The sequence below is a fragment of the Eumetopias jubatus genome, unplaced genomic scaffold (assembly GCF_037043125.1).
Source record: "Eumetopias jubatus isolate StellerSeaLion01/CBP00866 unplaced genomic scaffold, mEumJub1_p1.0 scaffold_9, whole genome shotgun sequence".
In the NCBI taxonomy this organism is placed as follows: Eukaryota; Metazoa; Chordata; class Mammalia; order Carnivora; family Otariidae; genus Eumetopias; species Eumetopias jubatus.
This window is the reverse complement of record NW_028274815.1, coordinates 126,387,922-126,404,540: the sequence shown is the minus strand read 5'-3', so window position 1 is coordinate 126,404,540 and position 16,619 is coordinate 126,387,922. Positions and strand designations below refer to the sequence as shown.

Sequence of the window (16,619 nt, the reverse complement as noted above, 5' to 3'; positions counted from 1 at the left end):
GGGGTCAGACAGGCGAGGAGAAGCCTGTTTAGAAGGCGGAGAATGAGTGATCAGCGAGGCGGGAGGAGGAGAGAATGTGGAGTCCTGGAAGTCAAGTGCAGAAAGCAAAGAAGGAGCAGTGCTCTCATTCTTCATCCTGACACTCACCACATCTCCATCCACCTCTACAGTCAGTCATTCACTCAACAAGCACCCTTCAAGGGCTTACTGCCTGCCAGGCACCGAGCTAGGGGAACACTTCCTGGGGTCCCAAGGGGGAGTTTAGAGTGTGTGTTTGGGGTGGGGGAAGCTGTGGTTCACAAACCTGAGCTGCCTGGGCATCACCTGGAGGCTTCATCAAGACAGACTGCCAGTAGGTCTAGCACAGGATCTGAGATGTCACATTTCTAGCAAGTTCCCAGGAGATGCTGCTGCTGGTGGTCCAGCAGCTGCGCTCTGAGAACCCATGTGACAGAGGGAGAAACTCCTCACCAGGGGAGTTTGGAGGTGAAGGCACTGAACCTGACCTGGAGCTCGTCGGCGGGGGGGGTCCCTCCTGCAGAGGTCATCTTGACCTGAGACCCAAAGGGCTAAGAAGGTGCTCAGGACTTCTGGAATAGATAGAGGAGAGCGAGGGTAAAAAAGAAGTCAGGTTCAAGACATCTTTCATTCCCCTAGCCCCATCTGCCCCTCAACTGCCCCCTTTGCACCCCCCAGAGCCTAGAGACCTCTCAAGTTGTCTCTCTTCATAGAGTTGAGGATGGAGACATCAGAGGTTGGGTCCAGCCCCAAACACCCAGGAAATCTCTTAACACTGCCGTCAGTACTGCCACCGCAGCCTGGTGGTCTAGCCTCGATTTGCACACCTCCCAAGATGGGTGACTCACTACCTATCCATATAGCCAGTGCAGTTCTGACTGTAGGAAACGTCTTTTTGCACAGAAATCTAGGAAATTTGCACCAGCGGTTAGGCTGGGCCAGCACTGCTGTGTGTGAGGGGTGAGGGGTAGGGGTCCCCGGAATGTCCTAGGCAGGCCTCGGCCCTCACTTGCCCCTTCTGTCCCCCCCGCAGTGCTGGTGCTGCTGATCCTCACCCTCAGGCGCCACCACAAGAGCCACCTGAGCTCCGACGAGGACGAGGACATGCGGGACAACGTCATCAAATACAACGACGAGGGCGGCGGCGAGCAGGACACCGAGGCCTATGACATGTCGGCGCTGCGGAGCCTCTACGACTTCGGCGGCGAACTCAAGGGCGGCGACGGGGGCGGAGGCGGCGGGGGCCCGGGAGGGAGCGGGGCCGCGGGCAGCCCCCCGCAGGCCCGCCTGCCCTCAGAGCGCCACTCCCTCCCGCAGGGGCCACCGAGCCCCGAGCAGGACTTCTCGGTGTTCAGGGACTTCATCAGCCGCAAGGTGGCGCTGGCGGACGGGGACCTGTCGGTGCCGCCCTACGACGCCTTCCAGACCTACGCCTTCGAGGGCGCGGACTCGCCGGCCGCCTCGCTCAGCTCGCTGCACAGCGGCTCTTCGGGCTCCGAGCAGGACTTTGCCTATCTCAGCGGCTGGGGCCCGCGCTTTCGGCCCCTGGCCGCGCTCTACGCGGGCCACCGCGCGGACGACGAGGCCCAGGCCTCCTAGCCTACCACCCACCACCCCCCTCCCCCCGGCCCTGCCGTCGAGCGCGCCTCCCGGCCCACTCAGGGCCCCACGGCGCCCCAGGACGAAGCACTTCCCGGGCTCACCCCCTTCCCCAGCCCTCCCACCCTCCGAGGGCTGGCGGACAGGAGGCGGACTTGTAGGGGGATGGACTCCCCAACGCACACCCCCACGCCCCGCCCCGGGGTGGGGTGGTGCGTGGTGCAGCTTTCGCCCAGACGTGCCGGAATTACCAGCCACGTCATTAAAACTGCAATGGGACTGGGCACTGCGTGGCTCTCGGGATAGAGGGGAGATGGCGCGGCGTGGCTGTGTGAAGGGGCGGGTTACCCACTCCCGGCTGGGGGAAGAACTCTGGAGGGAGGGTGCTGCTGAGGTGTCCCCCCCTCCCAGGTCTCCCCCATCGGAGTTAAGAGAGAAGGAAGGCTGTTCATTTACTAAGCGCCTACTGTGTGCTGGGACACTGTACAGAGACCATCTTAGTCGTCATGGAAACCATGAGGTGGGGCCCTGCAGGCAATAGATGGAGAAGGCCACCCAGAGAAGTGGCTGTGGCCCGTCCAAGGACACCTAGCCAGAACGGTGGAGCCTCTGGTACTGACTTCCCAGCTGCCTGGCCTTGGGCAAGTTACCTCACTTCTCTGGGCCTCACTTCCCTCGTGTGTCACATGAGGCTCATAACAGAACCTACCTCGAAGAGTTGTGAGGATAAAAAGCGGTCATGTGTCACGTGGTTAGGACAGAGCCTGGCACATAGTAGGTGTTCAATAAATGCTAGCCTTTGATACTATTGTTATTTTTGTCATTATCAGAAGCCCGCCGGCCGGGCTCTCTCCCTCACCCAGTCGCTCTCCCCTTCTCCCAACATCTCCAACGGAGAAGGAAATGGCCCCAATTGTCAGCTCTGTTCCTGCCCAGAGTAGGGGATAACGACATTCCCAGTGACTGTGGAGCCTTCTCGAGTCTCAGGGGGGACTGGGAGAGGACCCCTGGCAGGGATGCCAAGAGAGGACAAGCTGGGCCGCTCTGGGACTGGGGTGACGTGGGAGGGTTGGCAGGAGATGAGGGGCCGGAAGCCACTGGGCATGATGGGGACCTTATCTGTTTGGTCCGGGAGCCCATCAGTCTCCCCATCCATGGACCCTCCCCAGGTTAAGAACTTCAGGGTTGTCTTCAAGAGCCTCCAGCTCTAAATCCCTTTGATGACAAGATATAAGTCAATTGTCCTCCCAGCCCACCCCCAAGTGAGTCATTCATTCTGCATTGATCGGCTATGAATACCCGCTCCTGCTAGCTGGGCAGCCTTCATCAAGGTCCTCAACTGCTGAAGCCTCAGTTTACTCATCTGTAAAATGGGGCTAATGATAGTCCCTCCCTTAAAGGGTTGTTAAGAGGCTTAAAGGAGATAATGCATATTAAGCTCTGATCCCAGTGCCTTCCTGACGCATTGAAAATGCTTAATGGATGCTCATTAGCTTTATTTTTATTTATTCACTTATTTATTTTTACTCTCCCAGGGATCGTTCATTGATTCCCTCCACATTTGCCAAGGTCCACTGTGACAGATCCAGAGATGGTCATCATGCCCGAGTGCCTTACCTGTATTATTTCATCGAAATTAGATACTGTCAGCCCCACTTCACAGGTGAGGAAACTGAGGCCCAGAAGGTAGTAACACACCCAAGGTTACACAGGTCGGAAGTACTTCCTGCCTTCCAGCAACTCAAGGCCCCAGAGGGCTGGGCGTGATGAGCAGAAGCAGCCAATAATAATGCACCTGATAAGAGTTATAGCAGAACTAACAGAACAACGTCCTGAAAACACTGAAGAAAGATTGAATAATTTATGGAGGGCTTCCCAGAGGAGGTGACTCCAGCTGCCTCTTGAAGAATGACATGTATGAGATGACCAAGCAAACAAGAGCATTCCATGCAGAGAGAAAAGCATCTGCAAAGGCAGGGGGAGGGGAGAGGCCAGAAGCCTGTGGTGGTTTCAGGGACCATGTGTGGTCCCAGGGGCTGGATCACTGGGTGGAGCAACAGTGAGATGTGAGGCAGGGATGGCTGGTTGGAGGCAGGTGGAGAAAGAACTCCAAGGCCAAGCCAAGGAACTGGATGCTTTGCTGCATTTGAGCATGTGTCCTGATGGCAGGTATATGGGCCGAGCGAGGTAGTCCCAAATTGGGTGATATTAGGACCCTCATCCCGTGTAGGACGCTTTGTCCATGTTCCTGTATCTATCGCTTCTACAAATGGGCATGGTAACTCGGGGACCCTTGGGGAGACAGGTGGTCCCCTCTCTCATTGCATGTGCTCAGCTGTCACATACAGAATCCCAGTGACATTTCTCAGATTGGTTTTTGCTCTCTCCATTGTAGAGGGGAAACTGAGATCCAGAGGAGTAAAGTGACTGGCTCAAGGTCACCCAGCTGGTCTAGGACAGAGCTGGGACAACACAGGACCCCTAATTCCAAGTCTCTGTTCTTTCCACGTAAGCCGGTTGCCTTGACAGATTCTGCCCCTGCCGAGAAGGAGGATACAGTCAGTTTACCTGTCCAGAGGGACGTACAAACGTGGAGTCACAAGCATCCTTGAACATCTTCCAAATCGCTCACATGGGGAGTGACCTTCCCAGGGTCACACAGAGTTAAAATCCTGCCAGAAATAAAGAATATTATTCATCTAGATTCACCTTCTGAGCCTCTGGCTCTATACCATTTACCAGCGGTGTGACTTTGGACGTGTTATTTACCTTCTCTGTGCTTCTGTTTTCTTATCCATAAAGTGTACATACTCAGAACACCTACTCCATAGGGTGCTAGTGAGGATAAAATGCAGTAATGACCGCTGATACCTGATACTTACGGAGCATCTCCCATGTGCCAGGCACTGCTGCAAGCATATCACATGAACTAACTCATCTAACCCCACAACCACCCAATAAGTACCCTCATTTTATGGGTGAGGAACTGAGGCACAAAAAGTTTGAGTCCCTTGCCCGAGATCAAATAACTGATAAAGAGAGACGCCAGGATTTCACGGAGGTGCTCTGGCGCTCGGCACCTCCCACATCAGCAGCACACACAGTGGGGGGCACACAGGAAGCACCGGACACGTGGCCTGGGTGCATCTGATGTTGCCATCTGTGCCCCGGAGAGCTTGTTCTCTGCTCACTGCTGCGTAGTCCGGCCTGTGCGAGTCCTCAGCCTCCTCATGATTTCTTCTCGTTCTGGAGTGGGGCTTGGAGGGAAAGGCCATGCTCCCTCAGTCCCCTCTGCTTCCAACTCCTGTGTCCCCACAGGGCCCTGAGCCAGCCCAAGAGTGAAATCCAATGAGTCCAGCCTCCGTCCTGGGCTCCACCAGGTGTCCACGAACACCAAGGATGGCAAGCATTTTGTGAGCAACTGTTCTGAGGGTCTGGGGTCACAGAGAAGGGTCTTGTAGTAGAGTACACAGCCTTTGGCCATCTGTCTCTTTCGTTCCCACCAAATTCCCCCAGAAGCTCCAAATCCTCTCCCTGTGCTGAGCAGAGAGCACGGCTGCCCCAGACTCTCCCAGCTCCGTGCTCTAATTGGCCACACCCAACTCTATCAAGGCGCTCAGAAAGCAATGAGCCTTCCATTTACCATGGCTGCCCTCTTTTCAAAGCCTCAGGGAAAATGAAAAGAATTCCCCTTTACTGTCATTGTCTCTGTCACCGTCATCATCACAGGATAAAGGAGGATTCAGGGTCATGAGCAAGAATTGGCCTATAATTGGCCAGGAATTTGAGAGCCGAGGATATTAATGACAGCGACAACAGCAACAGTTAACAGGGACCACATACTTCCCTAGCCCCTGCTGCATGCCGGGCGCTGTTCTAAGCCCTGCATGTAATCGTCACCAGCACAGGTAAAACCCATGGAGGGTGGACTCTATGTTTACTGTGTTTAGCTCTTTGCATAAGTTGCATTGTTTAATTTTAAGCAGGTACATGATTCTCCCTATTTTACAGATGAGGGATCCAGGGCTCACAGACGAGGAGAGGCTTGCTCGAGGGCACGGAGCTTGTAAGGGCGGGCCATTGCACACACACGCCCCACGAGTCCGCACAGGACCAGGACAACTCAGATTCTGAGCAGAGTTTGGGGCGGAGGGGGTGTGGGGAGAAGAGCGGCTGGGGAGAGGGGAGGCACGGCAGACAGATGGCTGAGCCGGGGAGCAAGGTGGAGGTGGGGCTGCCGTGCACGCCCAGGTCCGCGTCTCCGGCGTGTACCAACGTGCGTGTGTCAGCATGTGGCTGTGGGCATGCGCCGGGGAAGGGGCAGGCCGGCGCCGAGCACCCAGGTCAAGAACTAACCTCCCACCTCCTGATTCAGGCAGCGGAGAGAGCCAGCTGCTGTCATAAGGGGCGGCTAAGCGCCCGCATCCATCAGCCAGCCGTCATCACGGCCCACCCCCGGGGTCACGAATCAGCAGCTCCACTTACCTCCTGCCAGCAAGCGCTCTCGGGCCAGCTTGTCCCCGGCCGCTGAGCCTCTGGGAAATGTAACCCTGTCAAGCCCTCACTCTGAGGGCAGAGGGTTTACGCTTCAGTGTGTGCACATGGGTGCACGCGCGCAGCCACGTGCTCTTGCCAGCACAGGATGCCTGCACGTGTGGACCCTCAGACATGCTCCCACCTGGGTGCACAGTGCAAACCCATGCCTGCTCACAGCCATGCACACAAAACACATCTGCAGCTCTGCATATGTGCTCACGCGCCCGCGCTCTCCATGGGGGCTGCAGGCCAGCTCTCACGGGTGCACTCGCATTTGTACACAAAGCATACACGTACCTTCCATGGGTGTGTTCTCTTACATATGTGTGCGTGTGTGTCCGCTGATACGCTTCCAATGTCCCATGCAAGCATGCACTCACACACATTCATGACGCTCCCATGCGGTTACCCAGTACGTATATGTGTCTCCCCTCAGATGTGCTTGTGTGCACGAACTCCTAGCCCCAGGCACACATTCATACTGCTATTTGCACATTTGCATGCTTGCATGGGAAAGCATGTGTAGCCTCAGGAGCAGTCAGTTACAAACTCTAAATTCCAGGGCATAATGCCTATAGACCTGTTTGAACACGTGAGCACTTGAGTCTGGGAGTACAAAATAAACATGATCACTCACAAACATCTAAACAACAAGGCATCCTCCAACAAGCGTTCAGAACTTCACCAAGCAGGGGCGCCTGGGTGATTCAGTCGGTTAAGCATCCAATTCTTGGTATCAGCTCAGGTCATGATCTCAGAGTCATGGGATCGAGCCCCACATCGGGCTCTGCGTGGAGCATGGGACTTTCTTGGGATTCTCTCTCTCTCTCTCTCTCTCCCCCTCTGCCCCTTCCCGCTCTCTTTCTCTCTCTCTCTCAAAAAAAAAAAAGAAAAGAAAAGAAAAGAAAAGAAAAACAACGATATATACCCCCCCACGTCTGCCTGCCTGCATGTGTGTACCTCCACTTCCAGACTGCAGTCCTCAGGCATCTAAGCACCTCTAGCCACGTGTACCTTCAGGCAGGCCCAGCATGGTTCGCACACAGCCACGCCACATGAGCCTGGCTCCACACACATGCATGCACACACACAGACATGTGCCTCTGAAGCCCATCTCCCACGCGTGCATGGGGTCAGAGCCCTGGCACGCGGGTGCACACAGCCCCCGCTTGGGTGCAGCCTGCCCTGGTCCCAGATTGTCAGGTGTGCTGGGGACAGCAGGAATAGTGCCCACACACAGAAATCGCCACTCATGCAGAATTGCATCTGCCGCAAACTTCTCATTTGCTGTGCAAATGATGATTAAATGTTATTGTGCAAGAGAAACCGGCAAGGAGGGATTCATTAGCTTTATTGTCAGGAAGGACTCCATGGGCTCCAGCGTCCAACTCCAAGGCTGGCTTAACCCCCTGTGTGCCAGGGGGCGCCATGCTCACAGAGCATGAAAGCCCAGGAGATGAATCCCAGCACTGGGCCCACGTGAGCCAGCCAGCGTGCAGAGAGCACTGGGGAGAGAGTCGTGAGTCCAGGTGGCCACTCCAACCTCGTTGCTTGGACTTACTTCATTCATCAAATAATCTCTCACCCCATGTCACAGGAACACGGAAACACAGGTGCCATGGTCCCTCCTGAATGCACAGGGCTTCTTGGATGGAGAATTGCTTCCAGGCCAATGGAACAACTTAAGCAAGGACTGGAAGGCTTGGAAACACAGTAGCTGGCAGGACTTGTCCAGGAAACACTGGGCTGGGCTGGGCAGGGCAGGTGGAGGGCAGATTGTAAGGGGCCCAGAAAAACCCTTCCCAAGAGCTTAGGCCTTTTCCGGAGAACAGTGGAGAACCACGAAAGGTACTTAGGGCTGACAGATAAAATAAAAGGATCCCAGTTCAATTTGAATTTCAGATAAATACCAAATAATTATTTTAGCATTAGTATGTTCTAATTATTGCACAGGACATACTTAAACTAAAACACTTAGTCATTGTTTATCTGAAATTCACATTGAACTGGGAATCTTGTATTTTTATTTGCCATATCTGGCAAATCTATATATGGATTAGCATCTTAGACAGATCCCCCTGGCTGCTGTGTCCAAGGTAGATTAGAGGGTGAGAGAAGAGAGAGGAAGACCTGTGAAGAGGTGAGGAGGTCACAGTCTCACTTTCCTCTTTAATCAAAGAACCCCCCATTTTCAGCTGGGCACATGGCCACTATCACAAGGACCACATTTCCTGGCCTCCATCACAATTGTGTATTGTGTGGACTGACTTGCAGCCAATACAATCCAAGCAGAATTGTCACATGGCACTTCTGGGACACCTCCTCCAAAGACTGTTGACCAATGCTTTTTGCCTTTTTCCCCTGCTTATCCTCCTTTCTGCTGGGTGAATACAGCTGAGATGGCTGGAGCTCAAGCAGCTACCTTGGGCCATGAGGACAACGGCTGTACCCCATGGAGGGCCAAACAATGAACTAGAAGGAGACTTAGTTCCTTTCAACTTCATGGGGCCACCATACCAGCCCCAAACTGCCCCCACCCAAACCTGGATTCCATGAGAGAGAAATAAATTTCCAATTGTTGGAGTCACTGTTATTTTGTTTTTCTGTCCCGAGCAACCAAGTGTAATTCTAGCAGGTACAAGTAACTGACACAGGAACCTCAGTGAGAGATATTGAGGCCTAATCTGGGCCAGCAACAGTGGATTCAAGAAATACTTAAGAGGAAGACCCAGCAGGAGTAGGGTGGGTATATAGGGATGGGGGTAGAGAAGGTCCAAGGTCAAAGGATATAGAAGGTATCCAGGCTTGAGGGATAAGGACAGTGGAGCTCGTAATGGGCCAGGGAACTCAGGAGAAGCCTATGATCCGGGATCATGGGAAGTCAGTGTGGTTTGGGTATGTTGAGTTTGAGAGGCCTACAGGCCATGTGCACTAGATGTGGAAATACAGGGCTGGAGCTCAGGAAAGAGGAGGGGCTCACGAGCTTTGCTGGTCACCCTCATCTACAGGATAGCTAGAGTCCTAAGAACAAGGGAGGCCCGAGCAGAATGCAGAGTCATGGGATCAGAGGGTCCAGGTGAACTCTGAGAAAGCATCAGGTGTGGGTGGAAGGAGAAGAGCCATTGTGACCTCAGTTTCCCCAACTGTAAAATGGGGGCAGGGGAGAAGGGTAACCTAACTGACCCCTAAAGTTCCTTCCCAATCTAACATTCGAGAATTCTAAGGTGTGATCTTAGACCATTTATTTCCCCTCCCTGTGATCAGGTTCTCCTTTGGAAAATGGGGCTAAAAATAGTACCTACCTCACAGGGTTGTTTGGAGGACAAAGTGATCCACACTCGTGCCCAGCTCCGCCCCAGGATAGCGTAAGAGCAAAACGAACGACAGCTGCCAGGACATGGACGAGAGGCTTCATGTGGGTGAGTGAGCAGTGGGATTGAGTCCCCTTCCCACTCCAAGCACAGAAAGAGGCCGCAAGCCTGGGGCCCTTCACTGTGACCTCTAGTGGGCACCTGCTATATGCAGAACACAGAACCAGGTGGGGGAGAGGGGAAAAAAATGGGGAGAAGGCGTGCTCACCCCTGGAAAGGTGAAAAAGCCCAAACTTGCCGGGAGAGGTTGGAGAAAGCTAAGACCCCGGGACAGGAGAGGGCTTGGGAGAGGGGCAGAGGTAGGGTTATCTAACCCAGAAGAAGGGCCGATAAACTGAGGCTTTGGGGCTGAGGGCTCCGAGCTGGATCCCGCTGGGCAGAATGAAGATGTGCCGGCCAGCTGAGGACCATGGAGAAACCTGTGAAATGGGTCTTCTGGGAGCAGAAGAGGCCGGAAGGAGAAGCACTTTTGACCTCACACGTCCCCCACCGCCGCTTGGTAGGGCAGCTGCAAAAAAGCACCAGAAGCCGAGTAGTCTAAACAGGCGGGCTTTACTATTCCACGGTCCTGGAGGCAGGATGGCTGAAATGCAGGTGTTAGCAGAGTTGGTTCCTTTGGAAGGCTGAGAGGGAAGGTCTGTGAGGGTCAGGCCTCTCTCCCCCCTTCCCTCTGCGTGCTGCCTTCTCCCGTGTCTCTTCATACTGTCTTCCCCCTCTGTTTCTGTCTCTCGTCCAGATTTCCCCTTCTGAGGACACCAGTCACATCCGATGAGGGCACCACCCAACCCCAGTGTGACCTCATCTTGACCAATCACATCTGCAATGACCCTATTTCCATCTAAGGTCACATTCTAAAGTACGGCCGGTTAGGACAGCAACACGTGAATTTTAGGGGGACATCCCCCATCCCAGGCTCAGCAGCAGCCGTCACCACAGACCCCTCGCTGGGCTCCCTTACCGGGGCTGTGTGTGTCCTCCGCCCTCTGGTGCAGGCTTGTGCAATCTGAGGGAGGAGGCCTTGGGAGTCTGATGCCAGCTGGGATGGGGTAGGGATGGGGTAGAATTTCCTCTCGTGTTCTTCCTTCATACGCATCGATTCCCTCAGAACCTCACATTTAACCGCAGACACACACTCACACACACACACACACACACACACACACACACAGACTCTCCATTCAGAGAAAACCTCAGAGCCCCACTCATACACAAAGGCACACAAAGACACTCACATGGAACCCGCACACACAAAGACACACGTAGACTCTTACGCATCTTAATCTCATGCACCTGCTCAGAGCCATGGAGACATGCACACCCCCCAGACACACAGCTGCATGCTGACACACCCACACAGGCACAGTGACAGTTGTGTTGAGATGGATGCGCAGAGACACATCTCTGACCTCACGATCACACATGACACAGCTCTGCTCCTGTGCATTCTCATTAGCCTATACACCCACACACAAAGACACAAAACACAAGGACACAGGCATTCACGTGCACACACACACACAGAGGCTGTCTGCATACACAGGACTTTTTAATCCCGTTGTGGTTGGCAGATCCTGGCATGCACACAGCATCCCTGTGGCCTCACCACTCACCACTCTCTCCCTAGTAATTGGAGGCAATTTAATCCCCATCCCGCCCCACCAATCACAGGCTCCACAGGGCAGACAGCCATCAGAATGCCCCACCATGAGGGCAGCAAAGCAGTGAGCCCCCGCCTCATTCCGGTTTCCCCATCTACCTCTGTAGTCGAAAAGGGATTTGCAAACCTAGACACACACACACACACACACACACACACACACACACAGAACTCCTGAGACTATATACACACATACACATAATCACATATACACAGAAACACACACAATTGCACGCGCACACACAACCACGCGTGGAGGCATAGGAAGAGAGTGTACACGACACAGAAAAGGCCCCCTGAGATAGATGATGTCTGTATCCACCCGGATACACACAGTTTCATGTTTAGTTAGGGAGACGATGTGTACATCTTTCCAGGAGTTCTACTTATGTGTTTCAACACGCAGGCAGACGGACAGTGACACCTCAAGATGGAGGACACCCAAACACAGCCACACACAGATCTCAGCCCGTCCTCAGGGAACATCCACCCAGGGTGGCTGAGGTGTGACACCGACACGCGATGACAATGAGGCGGTATTCGGGCAGAGAGACACGGGAGCAGGGGTACACACACATGCGCACAAAACACACAGGACCCCTCGCCGGCCCTCTGCATGTCCCCATGGAGACCCACGGTCCCTGCCAGTGGAGCCCAGATATGGCGCCATTCCCTCACCCTCCAGGGCGATTTCCCAGGAGAGGGGGGGCCGACCCCCCCACCCCCAGCCATCAACCTGCTGTTTGTCACTCCATCCCGGCCGGTGCGCTGACATTCATAGCCCAGCACTGAGATGATCACATTTAGCTGTAATGTACCACAGATTGCACTGACATTTGGAAAATATCCCACCTCGGGACCCATTCGACTTCAAACTTTTTTCCTGGAAAAGGAGAGAAATGGCAGAGAGGGGCCAGCGAGGGCCTGCAATGTTCTGAAAAGGAGCTGCTTCCCAGCCCAGACCCCAGAAGCTGAGCCTCTCAGCCTCTCCTCCCACAGACCCAGGGGCACTGGCTGCCCCATCGGCATCTACCTGGGGACAGAGGGATAGAGAGGAGGAATGGGGGTTCCCAAGACAGAGACACAGTTCCAGACCACACAGCAGGTCTTCACGGATGATCCACTGGGAGTCTGTCCATCAGGTCTGAGGCCTGGGGCCTGCTATCAGTCGAGCACCTACTAAGTGCCGGGCTTTGTTCTAAACATGTTACATACATGACCTCATTGGGGATCGGAAAACCTCACGAGGTAGGAACTGCTATCGGTTCCTTTAAATGAAGAGGGACCTAAAACTCAGAGAGCTGAAGTAACTTGCTCAAGGTCACACAGCCAGGAAAAGCTGGAGCTGATATCTGAACTCCATACCTGCCCTTTTTCTGCCCGCACAGAGTGAAGACATCAGGCGCACAGCAGAGTCGGGCAGATGTTGAATCCTACCCTGGAGCCTTTCCCCTTTTCCTCCTTCCAGTCTTCTCCGCTGCCTCTCTCTGGCTCCCTTACTCTCCTCTCATCTCCACCCCCCCCCACCTCTCTGAGCAAAACCAGTGTCACCAGCATGACGGCACCGTCTGGAAAGGCCTCCTGGAAGGGAGGGGGAGGACGAGGGCCTGAGTTGCGCCTGGAAACTCGGGTGTGCATGGGTAGGACTGACGTCTGCAGAACTGATGTGCTAGCCTCACAGAAAAGCCGCTGGAAACAGAATGTTTGGACCCTCCTTATGTGACAGCAGCAGAGCAGGGCTTGAATGACGGAGACTTGCCTGGGGTGGCCCGGGCCTCTCTGAGGTTATGCCCAGATGGGGGGTCTGGGCAATGGGGCTGTCCGGGTAAACGAATGGCAGCCAGAGATGTGCCTACCTTTTCCCCAAACAGGAGCCCACAGAGGACCCCGCTTAACTGAACTGGGTAGTAATGGTGGAAATGCACACAGCGTGGTGGAAAAAAGACATTTCAAAGGCAGAGTGAAAATGACATAGTCCCAGGTAGCCCAAAAAGAATAGAAGAGGCGGGAAGATTGTCTGGTTCTCTGATGAGCTGATTAATCTCCTTAAATAACTTACAGTCCAACTTCCCAAAAGGCAAAAGAAAGTTAGGTTAATCTACTCTAAATGATTCCTGAGCTTTCTCAGGGGTGGTAATCAATACACACACACTCTCTCTCTTTATAAGTAATTCTCAGTAATTGCAAGAAAGAGGGTTTTTCTGTGGAAAATGACATTCTAGCCACAGAGAGAATCCCAGGCAAGGGGATCAATTGGCTTCCAGCTGGGGAGCCAGCCCTGCCAGTGGGGGGACACAGTGGGATGACCACCATCACATCACATGGTGGACCACAGGGTCATCCCAAGGTCTGTCTTCCTGCAGAAGCTGTCATTGACTGGGGAAAGGGAGACCAGATGGGGAAGGTGAACTGAGATCTGCAGCAGAAGCAAAGACTGATCCCTCGCAGTGCCCATCGCTAATGTCATCAAGAGCACCACTAGTGCTCAGCACCAGTGCCCATCCCTTGTACGATAAGAGCACCATCAATGGCCATTACCAATGTCCTTGGGAGCACAACAATGCCTAGCACCAATCCCCTGAGGACACTGTCAGTGACTTTGGGACACCACCAAGGTTCACCAGTGCCCTGCAAACCCATCATCTATATTTTCAGGAGTATCCATCAGTGTCCATCTCCGAAGCCCCGGGCAGGCAACCTCACTGATACCCCCAAGCATGGGGACTGTGTCCTTGGTAGTCATCTCTGTATCTCCATTAGCCACAGTGCCTGGCACATAATAGGAACTCAATAAATATCCTTTGAATAGATGAATAAGTGAGTGAATGGGAAGGACAGGAACTTCTTCTTTGCCCTGTTGGCCACCCTACTACATTATCCTCAGAAACTTACTCAGTGCCTAGCCAAGGAGAATGCTCCATAACTGCTCGCTGGATGGACAAGCTGGTGGATGGATGGATGGTGGATGAATGGTGAATGGATGGTGGGTGGATGGGTGGACAGAGGATGGAATGTGGATGGATGGATGGATGGATGGATGGATGGATGGATGGTGGATGGTAAACGGATGCTGAGTGGGTGGATGGTAGTGGGTAGATGGCTGGATGGGTGGATAGTGGGTGGATGGTGAATGGGTGGATGGATGGATGGGTGGATGGATGGATGGATGGATGGAAGAAAGGATGACCTTTGGAGCAAAGTCAGTGCCATCTGTAATTCCAGGCAATCAGCCCCCAAGACCAGAGTTCAATATGAAGTAATCCTGAAACAGAAGACAAGCCCGCCTACTGCCCCACCCCTAGTGGTTCTGGGACCCCATGTGAGTCTGATGGCTTCACCTGATTCTCTCCTTTGCAGTGGGGATGGGAGTGGGGATGGAGATGGGGAGAGGCAGGGAGGGCCTCTCACCTCCCCACCCTACTCTCCCTGCTCCCACTCTCCAATTTTGAATACCATTTTCTAGAATGTCCCCAGGTACTGGAAGGAAAGCTCATTACCTGTGATCTGCCCACAATAACGTCAGTAGCTTCCTGCAGGCTGGGGAGCCAGTTGCCATCAATTCTGGCTGGCAGCAGGGTGGGCAGGTAGGCTGAGGTGGGGGTACACAAGCTCTCATCATCAGCCCAGCCTCTCTGCAGATGCCAGCGTTGCGCAGATCCAGCCATGACCCCTAGCAGAGCTGACAGCCCAGTACCTCCCAGAGGGCCACCCCGGGATGGGGAAGACTCAGTCCACCTACCACGTATTCCACACCCACTGCATGCCACCCACTGCCCGGCACCACCTAATCCAGACCCTCAGGGCAACCCTAGGAGTCAGGCCCCATCACTAAGGAGCCCCACTTCACAGTTGAGGAAATGAGCTCAGAGAGATGAAGGAAGTTGCTTAAGGTCACACAGCAAGGATGTGGCAGAGTCAGCACGTGAACCCAAACTGATCTGACTTCAGAGCCTGGCTCCTGTGGATGGCGGTTGGCAGCCCCTGAAGCCAGGTCACCCAATGCCACCAAGGTCATTGCCACACAGCAGCTTGGGATGAGAGCACTCTCATTGCAGATGGGGTTGACCACATGGCAACAGAGAACAATCTCTCTCTCTCTCTCTCTCTCTCTCTCTCTCTCTCTCTCTCTCTCTCTCGGCAACATCCAACCTCTGATCTCTGTCAGTCACCTGGCTGTCTCCAAGATCCGAGCCCCATGGGATCTGTATCTCAGGTCAGAAGGCAGGGCTGATGGAACCTGGCAGGGGAGTCTGCTAGCCCATAGCACACCTTCCCATGAATTAGAAAAAGTGGCCCCCCTTCGTCCAGGGGGAATGCCTGGCAACCTTGTGCAGTGGCCAGGCTGCACCTCCATGCACAGCAGCCCTACCTTTGCTTTGAAATGAGATCTGCTGTTAAATCACAGAACCTTGGAACTCCGACTCTAGAAATATTATTGAATCGATCCAGGTTTTCCCCATTTCAGCCATTCAAATACCATATTCATGATTTCTGCCATATCCAAGTAGCACCTGGATTACTATTTACTGAATCTTATTCTTCCAACGACCCCCTTTTTATACTTAATTTTATTTGGGAAGCAAAACATTCATCAATACATTAAATGGAAAAACAGTAACAGAGGACATAGACGGAGACGTAAAAACAAATACACTCAGATAAAACGCTGTTATCACTACCTGTTCTGATAATGCTGTCAGCAGAAGTCTTCAGTCTGCCTCACGCCCTCTTTATAACAAAGGAAGGTTACCGAGAATTAGCGAGGTGTGCAGACACGTCAGCACCGGGCCCATCCTTTCTCTGACCCAGTCGGAGAAGAAGGAACGAGAGCTGAGAAGGAGCCCCCCCGTCTCCCGCCAGGTGGTAGTTCAGTGTTATTTAATGCTGTTGTGGGTCTTGGGGCCACGCAAGTCACACTTGTGGAAGCACTAGGCTTGATGCTGTCAGGGTTCCCCAAGGCTGACCTGCCTGGCCACCGCCATGGCCCAACGCAAGAGCTGAGGAGGGTTCTCGCTCACCTTGATTCTTTCACTATTGGCTGTGTGTCTTTGGGTGAATCTCTGCCCCACTCTGTGCCTCAGTTGGACCAAATATCCTTTACGGATGCTTTCAGCTCTGATAGTCTAAAATTCTGAGACCTAAAAGGGGATGATTGTATTGTCTAGGATGAGGGTTGGCAAACTTTTCTTGTAAAGGGCCAGATCAGATAGTAAACATTTTCCACTTTAGGAGCCAGGCCGTATCTGACAACCACTCATCTGTGCCGCTGTAGTGTGAACGCAGCCACAGACAATGCGGGTGGGCATGGCTGTGTTCCAGTAGACCTTGCTTGACAAGGACAGACAGGGACCAGCCACAGGTGGTAGTTTGCGAAACCCTAGTATAGATCTGGAAGGACAGAGGAGGCCCCAGGATCAGGGGCAATCGGTCAGGGTCAA

The 16,619-nt window shown here is 53.7% G+C and overlaps 1 protein-coding gene across 1 annotated transcript in view; it reads left to right on the top strand.

The window, feature by feature from the left end:
* CDH22 (cadherin 22) overlaps positions 1 to 1,617 on the top strand; it is a 66,598-nt gene extending 64,981 nt beyond the window's left edge. The window contains exon 11 of the mRNA XM_028122059.2: positions 1,052 to 1,617. Coding sequence (XP_027977860.1) covers positions 1,052 to 1,617 — 566 coding nt within the window. The remainder of the gene's footprint in view (positions 1 to 1,051) is intronic.
* Positions 1,618 to 16,619: the final 15,002 nt, after the last annotated feature.